Raw genomic sequence first — 17,171 nt, 5'->3', positions numbered from 1 at the left:
CTTAACTTCATTTTCTCTCTCCTTTATTTTTCCTTACGTTTTTTCAGTTGAGCATGACTGGTGTTTTAGTTGCATGTTACATGTGATGTGGGTGTTTTCTTGGTATCTTATTTATACATTGATATTAGATATTTTTCCTGAAGGTGGGTATAGTTTTATAAATTGCCAGTTTCATACGGGGATACTAGACAACATTATCTACAAAATGCACGTCATGTGGCCAGTATTAACATAGAGCACAGTGTGTGCACATTTAACGTTTTGTTTTCAGAGTGTTCTGAATTTTAATTTCTAACTCTTTTTTGTATCTTTGGTATTATATCCTTGCCTTTCTTATGATTTGGATATTCTACTAATTCAATTCAGTAAGCATTTTTTTAGAACATTGTTGTTAAAACTTAATTATTAAAAATTATATTTTAATGGGACTCATAAGTCAAGGAGACTGTACTAGTCAGACTACTGACAAGATTTTATGATTTCCTAAATGTTACTACTGGATTTACCCTAAATCACACATGTAGAAACTGAAGATATTCAGAATTTGGGTATTGACATCTTCCAAAAGTTGCAAAATTGTGTCCTTGCTTAAATTGCTGTGGCAGTAATTTTAAAATGTCTTATTGTAGCATGAAAGATAATTTTCTTGGTAGAAGGTAAAGTCATCTTCCCGACATGTAAGACTGTGAAATAAGGGTGTCCTTTTCTTGGTTAAAAAATAGTGATGTACCAAAGTTTCAAAGGGCTTGAGACCCTCTTTCGTAATTTTTTTAAATTAGTCTTTTTAAGAGTCTGGAAATTGTATGTACATAGGACGAAAATTGTTAGTTTTCCACAAGATTGAATTTGAGATGCTTTTTATTTCTCTATATGGGCTAACACATACCTATAGGTATATAGTGTTCTTTTCCTATTGATATTTTAAATACTCTGAATCATAAAATATACTTAGAAATAATGTTATTTTCTGGACCAGTGGTTAAAAATCAGCAAAAATCTTTTCCCTAGACGAAATCTTATTAGTCTCCTCACTTATAAAACATCTAGAAGTAGAGCTGCTGGGTGGAGGACAAGCCCCGTCTTTGCAGCAGTGCCGAGCTGCTCCCCTTTCCTTGTCCCTGAGGCATTTCTGCAAAATCCCAGGGCTCCGAAGAACACACTTTAATAAATAAGTAGTAAGTAGCCAGGTAAAAGCTTCCTTGGACAAGCTGTGAATACGTCCCTACCTGGGCGTGTAAATGGAGCAGTCTTGGGACCAGAACTTCATCCCCATTCTTTTTCCAGAGAGAAATCAGGTCCCCAAAAGATTAAGTGACACCTACCTTACACATCTAGTTTTAGTGAGTGGAAGGAAAGTCTATAAGTGTTCTCGCTGCCTCAGCTTCAGAGAGTGTTGGTCATCTGAGACAGGGACTCCAATCTCCTGCCCTTCTCTTCCTCCCATGCAGCCACGTTTCCATACTGGAAACAGGAAGAAAGGAAATTCATATCAGGTTTGCTTATAAATTGCTTATCCTTAAATAGAATGGTACTTAGTTAAGCTTTGCCCACATTTTCTTTGGTGCTTTTATTTGTGGACAGACAACCACTAAAAATTATTTTCCATGTTGATTCCGTTTGTAGAACATCATAGGATAATTTTTAAAATATATGCAAATGCATTTTATATATTTAAAATAAGCACTTTCCAAAGAGAATTTTTTCTCCCATAAGTCGTTATAAATATAAGTGTATATGTAGATTCTCTGTCATTACATAAAAATTATTTTAGCCCAGGTATGCTGAATGTTTGCATTTTTATAGTGTACTTAAACCTTCTAAAAATGGCTTCGTAGTACTATCTAATCTGCAAGAATAGAAAGCTAATAAGTTATAGTAGAGTTATATGTATTTGTAACATTTCTGTATATGATTTACAGGAAGACCATGTACTCAGCTGCAGCTTCTAAATCCAGAACGATTTGCACGTCTTATCAAAGAAGTAATGAATACATTCTGGCCTGGCAGAGAGTTGATTGTTCAGTGGTATCCATTTGATGAAGACAAAAATCACCCATCTGTTTCATGGCTTAAAATGGTTTGGAAGAATCTCTATATACATTTTTCAGAGGATTTGACTTTATTTGATGAGATGCCACTTATCCCCAGAACTACACTAGAAGAAGGTCAGATGTGTGTGGAACTCATTAGACTCAGGATTCCATCATTAGTCATTTTAGATGATGAATCTGAAGCACAGCTTCCTGAATTTTTAGCAGACATTGTACAAAAACTTGGAGGGATTGTCCTTAAAAAATTAGACGCCTCCATACAGCATCCACTTATTAAAAAATACATTCACTCACCATTACCGAGCTCTGTTCTGCAGATAATGGAGAAGATGCCATTGCAGAAATTGTGTAATCAGATAGCTTCGCTACTTCCCACACACAAAGATGCCCTGAGGAAGTTTTTAGCTAGTTTAACTGATAGCAGTGAAAAAGAGAAAAGAATAATTCAGGAATTGCCAATATTCAAGCGAATTAACCATTTACCTGATCAGGGAATTTCCTCTTACACAAAACTAAAAGGTTGTAAGGTCTTGCACCATACTGCCAAACTTCCACCAGATCTGCGACTCTCTATTTCAGTAATAGACAGTAGTGACGAAGCAACTATTCGCTTGGCAAACATGTTGAAAATAGAGAAGTTAAAGAGCACTAATTGCTTGAAGCTCATTTTAAAAGATATTGAAAATGCATTTTATTCACACGATGAGGTAACACAGCTTATGTTATGGACCCTTGAGAATCTGTCCTCTCTTAAAAATGAGAATCCGAATGTGCTTGATTGGTTAATGCCATTAAAATTCATTCAGATTTCACAGGAACAGATGGTGTCAGCCAATGAACTCTTTGATCCTGATATAGAAATACTAAAGGATCTCTTTTACAGTGAAGAAGAAACTTGCTTCCCACCTTCAGTTTTTACCTCACCAGATATTCTTCACTCTTTAAGACAGATTGGTCTAAAAAATGAAGCCAGTCTCAAAGAGAATGATGTTGTGCAAGTAGCAAAAAAAATTGAAGACTTACAGGTCAGTTCTTGTCCAAATCAAGATCTTCTAAAGAAAGCCAAAACACTCTTACTGGTTTTAAACAAGAATCATACGCTATTGCAGTCGTCTGAAGGAAAGATGACCCTGAAGAAAATAAAATGGGTTCCAGCTTGCAAGGAAAGGCCACCAAACTATCCAGGCTCATTAGTCTGGAAGGGAGATATATGTAACCTTTGTGCCCCACCAGATATGTGTGATGGAGCCCACGCGATTCTGGTTGGCTCGTCACTTCCCCTTGTTGAGAGTGTCCATGTTAACTTGGAGAAAGCTTTAGGGATCTTCACCAAACCCAGCATCAGTGCTGTCTTAAAACACTTTAAAATTGTTGTTGATTGGTATACTTCAAAAACCTTTAGTGATGAAGACTACTACCAATTTCAACATATTTTGCTTGAAATTTATGGATTCATGCATGATCATTTAAATGAAGGGAAGGATGCTTTTAGAGCCTTGAAATTTCCATGGGTTTGGACTGGCAAAAAATTTTGTCCCCTTGCCCAAGCTGTGATAAAACCATTCCATGATCTTGACCTTCAGCCTTATTTGCACAGTGTGCCTAAAACCATGGCAAAATTCCACCAACTCTTTAAAGTATGTGGTTCAATAGAGGAGTTGACATCAGATCATATTTCCATGGTCATTCAGAAGGTGTATCTCAAAAGTGACCAAGATCTCAGTGATCAAGAAAGCAAACAAAATCTTCACCTTATGTTGAATATCATCAGATGGCTTTATAGCAATCAGATTCCAGCAAGCCCCAACACGCCTGTTCCTATATATCATAGCAAAAATCCTTCTAAACTTATCATGAAGCCAATTCATGAATGCTGTTACTGCGACATCAAAGTTGATGACCTCAATGACTTACTGGAAGATTCAGTGGAACCAATCATTCTGGTGCATGAGGACATACCCATGAAAACTGCAGAATGGCTGAAAGTTCCATGCCTTAGCACAAGACTGATCAATCCTGAAAACATGGGATTTGAGCAGTCAGGGCAGAGGGAACCACTTACTGTAAGAATTAAAAATATTCTGGAAGAATACCCTTCAGTGTCAGATATTTTTAAAGAACTACTTCAAAATGCTGATGACGCAAATGCAACAGAATGCAGTTTCATGATTGATATGCGAAGAAATATGGACATTAGAGAGAATCTGCTGGACCCTGGCATGGCGGCTTGCCACGGACCGGCTCTGTGGTCATTCAATAATTCTCAGTTCTCTGATTCAGATTTTGTGAACATCACTAGGCTAGGAGAATCTTTAAAGAGGGAAGAGGTTGACAAAGTTGGAAAATTTGGTCTTGGATTTAATTCCGTGTACCATATCACCGACATTCCCATCATCATGAGTCGAGAATTTATGATAATGTTCGATCCAAACATAAACCATATCAGTAAACACATTAAAGACAAATCTAATCCTGGGATCAAAATTAATTGGAGTAAACAACAGAAAAGACTGAGGAAATTTCCTAATCAGTTTAAACCATTTATAGATGTTTTTGGCTGTCAGTTACCCTTGACTGTAGAAGCACCTTACAGCTACAATGGAACTCTTTTCCGACTGTCCTTTAGAACTCAACAGGAAGCAAAAGTAAGTGAAGTTAGTAGTACCTGCTATAATACAGCAGATATTTACTCTCTTGTGGATGAATTTAGTCTCTGTGGACACCGGCTTATCATTTTCACTCAGAGTGTGAACTCAATGTATTTGAAGTACTTGAAAATTGAGGAAACCAATCCTAGATTGGCTCAAGATACAGTTGTAATTAAAAAAAAACCCTGCTCTTCCAAAGCATTGAGCGCACCTGTCTTAAGTGTTTTAAAAGAAGCTGCTAGGCTCATGAAGACTTGCAGCAGCAGTAATAAAAAGCTTCCTGCTGATGCGCCAAAGTCATCTTGCATTCTTCAGATCACAGTTGAAGAATTTCACCACGTGTTCAGAAGGATTGCTGATTTACAGTCGCCACTCTTCAGAGGTCCAGATGATGACCTAACTGCTCTCTTTGAGATGGCTAAGTCTGGCCAATCGAAAAAGCCATCAGATGAGCTGCCACAAAAAACGGTAGAGTGTACCACGTGGCTGATATGTACCTGCATGGATACAGGAGAGGCTCTAAAGTTTTCCCTGAATGAAAGTGGGCGAAGACTAGGGCTGGTTCCTTGTGGGGCAGTGGGAGTTCTGCTGTCTGAAATCCAGGACCAGAAGTGGGCTGTGAAACCACATGTTGGAGAAGTATTTTGCTACTTACCCTTACGAATCAAAACAGGATTGCCAGTTCACATCAATGGGTGTTTTGCTGTTACTTCAAATAGAAAAGAAATCTGGAAGACGGACACAAAAGGACGGTGGAACACCACCTTCATGAGGCACGTTATTGTGAAAGCTTACTTGGAGGCGCTCAGTGTCCTGCGTGACCTGGCCACTAATGGGGAGCTAATGGATTATACTTACTACTCTGTGTGGCCTGATCCTGAGTTAGTTCATGATGATTTTTCTGTAATTTGCCAAGGGTTTTATGAAGATATAGCTCATGGAAAAGGGAAAGAATTGACCAGAGTCTTCTCTGATGGATCCACATGGGTTTCCATGAAGAATGTGAGGTTTCTAGATGACTCTATACTTAAAAGAAAAGATGTTGGTCCAGCAGCGTTCAAGATATTTTTGAAATACCTCAAGAAGACTGGGTCAAAAAACCTTTGTGCTGTTGAACTTCCTTCTTCAGTGAAATCAGGGTTTGAAGAAGCTGGCTGCAAACAGATACTGCTTGAAAATACATTTTCAGAGAAGCAGTTTTTTTCGGAAGTGTTTTTTCCAAATATTCAAGAAATTGAAGCAGAACTCAGAGATCCTTTAATGAATTTTGTTCTAAATGAAAAAATTGATGAATTCTCAGGAATTCTTCGTGTTACTCCATGTATTCCATGCTCTTTGGAGGGGCATCCTTTGGTTTTACCATCGAGATTAATCCACCCTGAAGGACGAGTTGCAAAGTTATTTGATACTAAAGATGGACGGTTTCCTTATGGTTCTACTCAGGATTATCTTAATCCTATTATTTTGATTAAGCTGGTTCAGTTAGGCATGGCAAAAGATGACATTTTATGGGATGACATGCTGGAACGGGCACAGTCCGTGGCCGAAATTAATAAAAGTGATCATGCTGCTGCTTGTCTAAGAAGTAGCATCCTGTTAAGTCTCATTGACGAAAAACTGAAAATAAGGGATCCTCGAGCAAAGGATTTTGCCACAAAATATCAAACAATCCCTTTCCTTCCATTTCTCACAAAGCCAGCAGGATTTTCTTTGGACTGGAAGGGGAACAGTTTTAAGCCTGAAACCATGTTTGCAGCAACTGACCTTTATACAGCTGAGCATCAAGATGTAGTTTGTCTCTTGCAACCAATTCTGAATGAAAACTCACATTCCTTCAGAGGTTGTGGTTCCGTGTCATTGGCTGTTAAGGAGTTTTTGGGGCTACTAAGGAAGCCAACAGTTGATCTGGTTGTGAACCAATTGAAAGAAGTTGCAAAATCCGTGGATGATGGAATTACATTGTACCAGGAGAACATCACCAATGCCTGCTACAAATACCTTCATGAAGCAATGATGCAAAATGAAATCATTAAGATTTCAATTGTTGAAAAGTTAAAACCCTTTGGCTTCATTCTAGTGGAGAATGCCTATGTTGATTCAGAGAAAGTTTCTTTTCATTTGAATTTTGAAGCGGCACCATACCTTTATCAGCTGCCTAATAAGTACAAAAATAATTTCCGTGAACTTTTTGAAAGTGTGGGTGTGAGGCAGTCATTTACTGTTGAAGATTTTGCCCTTGTTTTGGAATCTATTGATCAAGAGAAGGGAACAAAGCAAATAACAGAAGAGAATTTCCAGCTTTGCCGGCGAATAATTAGTGAAGGAATATGGAGTCTTATTAGAGAAAAGAAACAAGAGTTTTGTGAGAAAAATTATGGCAAGATATTGCTGCCAGATACTAATCTTAAGCTTCTCCCTGCTAAATCTTTATGCTACAACGACTGTCCCTGGATAAAAGTGAAGGACACCACCGTAAAATACTGTCATGCCGACATACCCAGGGAAGTAGCTGTAAAACTAGGAGCAGTCCCAAAGCGGCATAAAGCCTTAGAGCGGTATGCATCCAACATCTGTTTTACCACGCTTGGCACGGAATTTGGGCAGAAAGAAAAACTGACCAGCAGAATAAAGAGTATCCTTAATGCCTATCCCTCTGAAAAGGAAATGTTGAAGGAACTCCTTCAAAATGCTGATGATGCAAAGGCCACAGAAATCTGTTTTGTGTTTGATCCTAGACAGCATCCAGTCGATAGGATATTTGATGATAAGTGGGCCCCACTGCAAGGGCCGGCGCTTTGTGTGTACAACAACCAACCTTTTACAGAAGATGATGTTAGAGGAATTCAGAATCTTGGAAAAGGCACCAAAGAAGGAAATCCTTGTAAAACTGGACAGTATGGGATAGGATTCAATTCTGTGTATCATATTACAGACTGCCCTTCTTTTATTTCTGGCAATGATATCCTGTGTATTTTTGATCCTCATGCCAGATATGCACCAGGAGCCACATCCGTTAGTCCTGGACGCATGTTTAGAGATTTGGATGCAGATTTTCGGACACAGTTCTCAGATGTTCTGGATCTTTATCTGGGAACCCACTTTAAATTGGATAATTGCACAATGTTTAGATTTCCTCTTCGTAATGCAGAAATGGCAAAGGTTTCAGAAATTTCTTCAGTTCCATCATCAGATAGAATGGTCCAGAATCTTTTGGACAAACTGCGGTCAGATGGGGCAGAACTTTTAATGTTTCTTAACCACATGGAAAAGATTTCTATTTGTGAAATAGATAAAGGTACTGGAGCTCTGAACGTGCTGTATTCGGTAAAGGGCAAAATCACTGATGGGGACAGATTGAAAAGGAAGCAATTTCATGCATCTGTCATCGATAGTGTTACTAAAAAGAGACAGCTCAAAGACATACCAGTTCAACAGATAACCTATACTATGGATACTGAAGACTCTGAAGGAAATCTTACCACATGGCTCATTTGTAATAGGTCAGGTTTTTCAAGTATGGAAAAAGTGTCTAAGAGTGTTATATCAGCTCACAAGAACCAAGATATCACTCTGTTTCCACGTGGCGGCGTAGCTGCCTGCATTACTCACAACTATAAAAAACCCCACAGGGCCTTCTGTTTCTTGCCCCTCTCTTTAGAGACAGGATTACCATTTCATGTGAATGGCCACTTTGCTCTAGATTCAGCCAGGAGAAATCTGTGGCGGGATGATAACGGAGTTGGTGTTCGCAGTGACTGGAATAACAGTTTAATGACAGCATTAATAGCGCCTGCATATGTGGAATTACTAATCCAGCTGAAAAAGCGCTATTTCCCTGGTTCTGACCCAACGTTATCAGTTTTACAGAACACTCCTATTCATGTTGTAAAAGATACTTTAAAGAAATTTTTATCATTTTTCCCAGTTAACAGGCTTGACCTACAACCAGATTTATATTGTCTAGTGAAAGCGCTTTACAGTTGTATTCATGAAGACATGAAACGTCTTCTCCCTGTTGTACGGGCTCCAAATATTGATGGCTCTGATTTACACTCTGCAGTTATAATTACTTGGATTAATATGTCTACTTCAAATAAAACCAGGCCGTTTTTTGACAACTTACTGCAGGATGAATTACAACACCTTAAAAATGCAGATTATAACATCACGACCCGCAAGACCGTAGCGGAGAACGTCTACAGACTGAAACACCTACTTTTAGAAATTGGTTTCAACTTGGTGTATAACTGTGATGAGACTGCTAACCTATACCACTGTCTTATAGACGCAGATATTCCTGTCAGTTATGTCACTCCTGCTGATGTGAGGGCTTTTTTAATGACCTTTTCTTCTCCTGACACAAACTGCCACATTGGGAAGCTGCCTTGTCGTCTCCAGCAGACCAACCTGAAGCTTTTTCATAGTTTAAAACTTCTAGTGGATTATTGTTTTAAGGACGCTGAAGAAAATGAGATTGAAGTGGAGGGATTGCCCCTTCTCATTACACTGGACAGTGTTTTGCAAACTTTTGATGCGAAACGACCCAAGTTTCTGACAACATACCACGAATTGATTCCATCCCGCAAAGACTTGTTCATGAATACGCTATATTTGAAATACAGTAATATTTTGTTGAACTGTAAGGTGGCAAAAGTGTTTGACATTTCCACCTTTGCAGATTTGTTATCCTCTGTGTTGCCTCGTGAGTATAAAACCAAAAATTGTACAAAGTGGAAGGATAATTTTGCAAGTGAGTCTTGGCTTAAGAATGCATGGCATTTCATCAGCGAGTCTGTAAATGTGAAAGAAGATCAAGAAGAAACACAACCAACCTTTGACATTGTTGTTGATACCCTAAAAGACTGGGCCTTGCTTCCAGGAACAAAGTTTACCGTTTCAGCTAACCAGCTTGTAGTTCCTGAAGGTGACGTTCTGCTTCCTTTGAGTCTCATGCACATTGCAGTTTTTCCCAATGCGCAAAGTGATAAAGTTTTTCATGCTCTCATGAAAGCTGGCTGTATTCAACTTGCTTTGAACAAAATCTGCTCCAAAGACAGTGCATTTGTTCCTCTGTTGTCATGTCACACAGCAAACATAGAGAGCCCCACAAGCATTTTAAAGGCTGTACATTATATGGTTCAAACTTCAACATTTAGAACTGAAAAATTAGTAGAAAATGACTTTGAAGCACTTTTGATGTATTTCAACTGCAATTTGAGTCACTTGATGTCCCAAGATGACATAAAAATTTTGAAGTCCCTTCCGTGCTACAAATCCATCAGTGGTCGTTACATGAGCATTGCAAAATTTGGAACATGCTATGTACTCACAAAAAGTATCCCTTCAGCTGAAGTGGAAAAATGGACACAATCTTCGTCGTCTGCATTTCTTGAAGAAAAAATACACCTAAAAGAATTATATGAGGTGCTTGGCTGTGTACCTGTAGATGATCTTGAGGTATACTTGAAACACCTTTTACCAAAAATTGAAAATCTCTCATATGATGCAAAATTAGAGCACTTGATCTATCTGAAGAATAGATTATCAAGTATTGAGGAACTGTCAGAAATCAAGGAACAACTTTTTGAAAAACTGGAAAGTTTATTGATAATCTATGATGCTAACAGTCGACTGAAGCAAGCAAAGCATTTCTATGATAGAACAGTGAGAGTTTTTGAAGTTATGCTTCCCGAAAAATTGTTTATTCCTAAAGACTTCTTTAAAAAATTGGAACAACTTATAAAGCCCAAAAATCAAGCCACGTTTATGACCTCGTGGGTGGAATTCTTACGAAACATCGGACTGAAATACATACTTTCTCAGCAGCAGTTGCTGCAGTTTGCTAAGGAAATCAGTGTGAGAGCTAATACGGAAAACTGGTCTAAGGAAACGTTGCAAAATACAGTTGATATCCTGCTCCATCATATATTCCAAGAACGAATGGATTTGTTATCTGGAAATTTTCTGAAAGAACTTTCCTTAATACCATTCTTGTGTCCTGAGCGGGCCCCTGCTGAATTCATTAGGTTTCATCCTCAATACCAAGAGGTCAATGGAACACTTCCTCTCATAAAGTTCAATGGAGCACAGGTAAACCCCAAATTCAAGCAGTGTGATGTGCTCCAGCTCCTTTGGACATCCTGCCCTATTCTTCCAGAGAAAGCCACACCCTTGAGTATCAGAGAACAAGAAGGTAGTGAGCTTGGTCCACAAGAACAACTTGAACAAGTTTTAAGTATGCTTAATGTGAACCTGGATCCTCCTCTTGATAAGGTCATTAATAACTGCAGAAACATATGCAGCATAACTACTTTGGATGAAGAGATGGTAAAAACTAGAGCAAAGGTCTTGAGGAGCATATACGAATTTCTCAGTGCAGAAAAAAGGGAGTTTCGGTTTCAACTGCGGGGGGTTGCTTTTGTGATGGTAGAAGATGGTTGGAAACTCCTAAAGCCCGAGGAGGTAGTGATAAATCTAGAATATGAATCTGATTTTAAACCTTACTTGTACAAGCTACCTTTAGAGCTGGGCACATTTCACCAGTTGTTCAAACATCTAGGTACCGAAGATATTATTTCAACCAAGCAATATGTTGAAGTGTTGAGCCGCATATTCAAAAATTCTGAAGGAAAACAGTTAGATCCTAATGAAATGCGCACGGTTAAGAGAGTAGTTTCTGGCTTGTTCAGGAGTCTGCAGAATGATTCAGTCAAGGTGAGGGGTGATCTGGAGAATGTACGAGACCTCGCACTTTACCTTCCAAGCCAGGATGGCAGACTGGTGAAGTCGAGCATCTTAGTGTTTGATGACGCACCGCATTACAAAAGTCGAATCCAGGGGAATATTGGTGTGCAGATGCTGGTTGACCTTAGCCAGTGCTACTTAGGGAAGGACCATGGCTTTCACACTAAACTGATAATGCTCTTTCCTCAAAAACTTAGACCCCGTTTACTGAGCAGCATACTTGAAGAACAGTTAGATGAAGAGACTCCCAAAGTTTGTCAGTTTGGAGCGTTGTGTTCTCTTCAGGGCAGATTGCAGTTACTCTTGTCTTCTGAACAGTTCATCACGGGACTGATTAGAATTATGAAGCATGAAAACGATAATGCTTTCCTGGCCAATGAAGAAAAAGCCATAAGACTTTGCAAAGCCCTAAGAGAAGGACTGAAAGTGTCCTGCTTTGAAAAGCTTCAAACAACATTAAGAGTTAAAGGTTTTAATCCTATTCCCCACAGTAGAAGTGAAACTTTTGCTTTTCTGAAGAGATTTGGTAATGCAGTCATTCTGCTGTACATACAGCACTCAGACAGTAAGGACATTAACTTCTTGTTAGCGTTGGCAATGACGCTGAAGTCGGCAACGGACAATTTGATTTCGGACACCTCATATTTAATTGCAATGCTGGGATGCAATGATATTTACAGGATCAGTGAGAAGCTTGACAGTTTAGGAGTAAAGTATGACTCTTCAGAACCATCAAAACTTGAACTTCCAATGCCCGGCACCCCAATACCTGCCGAAATCCATTATACACTGCTTATGGACCCAATGAACGTTTTTTACCCGGGAGAGTATGTTGGGTACCTTGTCGATGCTGAAGGTGGTGATATCTATGGATCGTACCAGCCAACATACACATACGCAATTATTGTACAAGAAGTTGAAAGAGAAGATGCTGATAATTCTAGTTTCCTGGGAAAGATATATCAGATTGATATTGGCTATAGTGAATATAAAATAGTTAGCTCTCTCGATCTGTATAAGTTTTCGAGGCCCGAGGAAAGCTCTCAGAGCAGAGACAGTGCCCCTTCTACGCCCACCAGCCCTACTGAGTTCCTAGCCCCTGGTCTACGAAGCATCCCTCCTCTTTTCTCCGGTAGAGAGAGCCAGAAGACCTCCTCTTCAAAACATCCTTCTCCCAAAATGCTCAAGGTGAATTCTTTACCAGAAATCTTAAAAGAAGTGACATCAGTGGTGGAGCAAGCTTGGAAGCTCCCAGAATCTGAAAGAAAAAAGATTATTAGGCGGTTGTATTTGAAATGGCACCCCGACAAAAATCCAGAGAATCACGACATTGCCAATGAAGTGTTTAAACATTTGCAGAATGAAATCAACAGACTAGAGAAACAGGCTTTTCTAGATCAGAATTCAGACAGAGCCTCAAGGCGGACATTTTCAACCTCGGCATCCCGGTTTCAGTCAGAGAAGTACTCATTTCAGAGATTTTATACTTCATGGAATCAAGAAGCAACAAGCCATAAATCTGAAAGGCAACAACAAAATAAAGAAAAAAGCACACCTGCAGCTGGCCAGCCTTACTCTCAGAGGTTCTTCGTTCCCCCCACTTTCAAGTCAGTTGGTAATCCAGTTGAAGCACGGAGATGGTTAAGACAAGCTAGAGCCAATTTTTCGGCTGCCAGGAATGACCTTCATAAAAATGCCAATGAGTGGGTGTGCTTTAAGTGTCACCTCTCTACCAAATTAGCTCTGATCGCCGCTGACTATGCTGTGAGAGGGAAGTCCGATAAGGATGTCAAGCCCACTGCACTTGCACAAAAAATAGAGGAGTACAGTCAGCAACTCGAAGGACTGACAAATGACGTCCACACGTTGGAGGCTTATGGTGTGGACAGTTTAAAAACCAGATACCCTGATTTGCTTCCTTTCCCACAGATCCCAAATGACAGGTTCACTTCTGAAGTTGCTATGAGGGTGATGGAATGTACTGCCTGTATCATCATAAAACTTGAAAATTTTATACAACAAAAAGTGTGAAGGTATTTAAAAAAACAGAGCTAGAGCTTGACTGTGTCGTAGCACAAATATGAATTGCTGTACTTCCTTATGCTTCGTTGCCAGTTCTTTAAGAACTGTAAAGCACATTGCAGATCGCTGGGAAGAACTCCGGAGTTGTTAGCATGAAAATCAGTGGAGGACCTTGACGCAATCTAAAAGAGCAGCATTTTGAAGATGGTGAGCTGCAGAATTGCTGGAAGTCTTTGAATGGCTAGGGTGGCACATACTGACCTGCACTTTAAGTAACCAAAGCTTAGCGGTTTGTTAGGTAAGAATCTGTGTATGTCTGCATCAGGATGAAGTTACTTTTCTGTTTTTGACATGGTATTTTTGAAGGAGCTAATGAAACACTGGACATATCATTGGTTTTAACAAATGAGGGGAATTAAGTCTTTGGCGTTGACCACTTCTTTAATTGGATCCTCTTTTGGATGCATTATTATCAGCTGGATCTGATTATGAATTTGTTGCAATTTTACATCTTAAATACTCAGTACATTTAAAAAATGGTACAGTATTTTAATCCTGAATATTACTTGATTAAGAGTATGCAGATAGTACTTAGGGTGCACTGGGTGCACTTTACATCTTTATTTTAAATGGTTTTTTACACCTTATGTTTACAGGCTTCCTATTTCACGAAGGTAACATATGGAAAACTCAAAATGGTGGCAGTTCTTATCACCAGATGTTAATATTGCGTCCAAGAACTGCTTACCAAAACAACATTTATCAACGGTTAGAACATTTGCTTTCTGTTTGTTTGTATATATTTTCCACCAATATCATAATTTATATAGCGTGATTGAACAGGATGCAATCTTTCGTTGTCTAAAGGTGCTGCACTTAAAAAAAAATCTCTTCTTTCAACATGGCACTTAGTGGAGTTTTTTGGATTTTACTCTGAAAACATTAAAAAAAAAAGTGTAAAATCATTGTGCCAATATCCAGTAGTTTATAGAAGAGGAATTGTCAGCTTGCATTTTCCCCATGAATGATTCAGAACTGACATCTGATTCTCATCCTGTTGAGTACCCTACTTACTGTACTTACTTTGGAATTTTTTCTTTTTTGCAGAATTTAAACGAAAGGTAATGATAATTAGTTTATATAAGTGTGCTGGCTGTAAATGATGCTAAATATAATATTGTATGCAATTAAGGGCTTATGGAACACATTAAAACTTTTTTACTTTTATGGTAATAAGGAATGTTTGTGCCTCGACTATTGTATTGCTTCTGGACGTGAAGCTATGTAATTATTTCTGCTATTATATTAAGTGCCATACTTTTAATAAAGCAAATGTACATATCAAATTATTGTAACTGGTATTTCCTGAAAATCAAACTTAGTATCTTCCTATATAGCATTTATATGTGTGTATTTATTGACAATATTTAGGATAGAATTTTTTAATTATATTTTATACTTGAATTTTAGTATGTTCTTTTTTTATGATTGAATATAAAGTACTTGATATATACTGGGTTTATTAGGTGTTCATTGGTTTAGTTAAAAGTTGTACTTTCCCTTTTTAGGGAATAAGATTAGCTGATATATGTGGTATGCACGCTCACACACACACACATGTGTGTGTGTATTTGGATGTAGATACATTAACTATTATGGTTCTTCCATAGGCAGAGGCTGAATTGAAATTTACCATGCCTCAGGAGGGGGCTGCATGTCTGGGGCTGATTTAAGCTTGAGCCCTAACAAAAAATGTTCATCTTTATACCTGAGGCACAGGTCTTCAAAACTAGGCAGATCAGGGTGAAGAGTTTTCTCTTCTGGGGCTTACCAAATTTTGGGTCTTCAGCTTTCTGGGATGTCTTAAGAAGTGCTTGCCACTTTGAAACTCAGATTCAGCACTTGGAATATATTTTATTGTTTTTTGATATTAAAATTTACCCAGAGGGGCGCCTGGGTGGCACAGCGGTTAAGCGTCTGCCTTCGGCTCAGGGCGTGATCCCGGCGTTATGGGATCGAGCCCCACATCAGGCTCTTCTGCTATGAGCCTGCTTCTTCCTCTCCCACTCCCCCTGCTTGTGTTCCCTCTCTCTGGCTGTCTCTATCTCTGTCGAATAAATAAAAAAATAAAATCTTTAAAAAAAAAAAAAAAAATTTACCCAGAAAACCTTGTCTGGCCATTGTGCTAGTTGATCTAGTTGGAGTTCTGTTTCTTTTTTTTCCCCATACTTAAAAAAAGAAAGGTTTACAATCCCTTATATACAAGCATTCCCATCTGGGTTGGTAGCACTCTTAAACACATTCATATTTCTGCCATGAAACCTATGAATACTCACCCTAACTCTAATACACAGGCTGATAAATACCTCACCCAAATTCTGGTCAGATCTTGCCACCAATAGTTTGCAGCAGACATATTTGGAAAGTGTTCCTATTTTTGGAGCTTTTTAGATTTTGAAATTCAGGGTAAGGAATTTTTGATGTGAACTGATTTTTGAATTTTATTATTTTATGCTTACCCACCATTTTGCTTTTCTTATTAAAAGGAAAGTGGACACTTAGCCTGTGTCTGGAGTTCCTGGGTAGCCTACAGTCTACAAATATTTGGAACTGGCTTTCCTGCAGTCGGGAGCAGATGCTGTGCTGCCAGATGAGCAAGGTCTAAAAGCATCCACAGTGGGCTGGTGGGACTGTCACAGCATCCTTAAGGAAGCTCAGGGACAACCTGTGCAGCCCGGATAGTTTGAATAGCAGCGGCGGGGAATGCGACTCTTGATCTCCGGGTTGTGAGTTCAAGCCTCACACTGGGCATAGAGATTACTTAATAAAATCTTAAATAGATATAAAAAATATAAATGAATGAATAAAATGAAAGCAGTGGGGAGTTGGGGGTGGTGCTGCGGAGAGCCTGAGGACGACATTGGCACAAAGTTCAAGTAGTGTTTAATAAAATAAGGAGCAGTTGTTCACGATCTGACGGTCTGACGTGCGGGTATGTGGGATTCTCTTGGGGCCGGTCAACATCCTCTGTACTTCACGTGTTCCATAGCTCTCAAGGATAAAATGTGTAGTGCTGTAGAAAAGAGCAATTATAGAAGATTTTAATTAGTCCTGTATTAATCAGGGTTCTCCCAGGGAAACAACCAGGAGGAGATGTCCAGATACAGACACACGGAGAGATCTGTTTCCCAGAAGTGACCAGTGGCTGCGGGGTGGGCAAGCGTGTGACCCAGCGGGCGTGTGAACCACATTCCACACACTCGGCCGGGCTGGACCTGCAGACTGCCCGTGGAGTGTCCTCGCGCTTTGGCTCCCAAAGGCTTTTTCTGTTACCTTGTTTGAAAAAACTTGGCTTAAAGCAGTGCCATTCATTCATTCATTCGAAAACCGCCCCCAGCACCGAGTGCAGGTGTGTCTGTCAGGTGCTGGGGACGTGAAGGTGCGCACTCCATCCTGGAAGTGGAGCTGCACTGTCTGTTCAGTTAAAGATGGGTTTTGGCTTAGCGGTGCCCTTAGATCCTCTTGTTTCGCCTGCAGGTTTACACCGGATACAAAAGCTTATTCGGTTTCGAAACAACATTGAATCTGAAATGGCATTTTTAATACGGCAAACTTCTAAAGCTGAGTAGGAATTGACGTTTTAAATCAGGGAAGGAAGGGACAGAAAACTAGATAGACACCAACTAACAGCCTTAGTGTGAGGGGC

General features: G+C 39.3%; 1 protein-coding gene across 3 annotated transcripts in view; it reads left to right on the top strand.

The window, feature by feature from the left end:
* The window catches only part of SACS (sacsin molecular chaperone), a 96,312-nt gene extending 81,501 nt beyond the window's left edge, over positions 1-14,811 (top strand). For all 3 annotated transcript variants that reach the window (XM_034664978.1, XM_034664979.1, XM_034664980.1), the window contains one exon: positions 1,920-14,811. In XM_034664978.1, the coding sequence (XP_034520869.1) occupies positions 1,920-13,474 (11,555 nt within the window). In that variant the 3' untranslated portion in view covers positions 13,475-14,811. The remainder of the gene's footprint in view (positions 1-1,919) is intronic.
* Positions 14,812-17,171: the final 2,360 nt, after the last annotated feature.

This window comes from Ailuropoda melanoleuca, chromosome 7 (genome assembly GCF_002007445.2).
Source record: "Ailuropoda melanoleuca isolate Jingjing chromosome 7, ASM200744v2, whole genome shotgun sequence".
Taxonomy (NCBI): domain Eukaryota; kingdom Metazoa; phylum Chordata; class Mammalia; order Carnivora; family Ursidae; genus Ailuropoda; species Ailuropoda melanoleuca.
The sequence above is the reverse complement of the archived record's forward strand: the minus strand, read 5'-3'. Positions and strand labels throughout refer to the sequence as shown.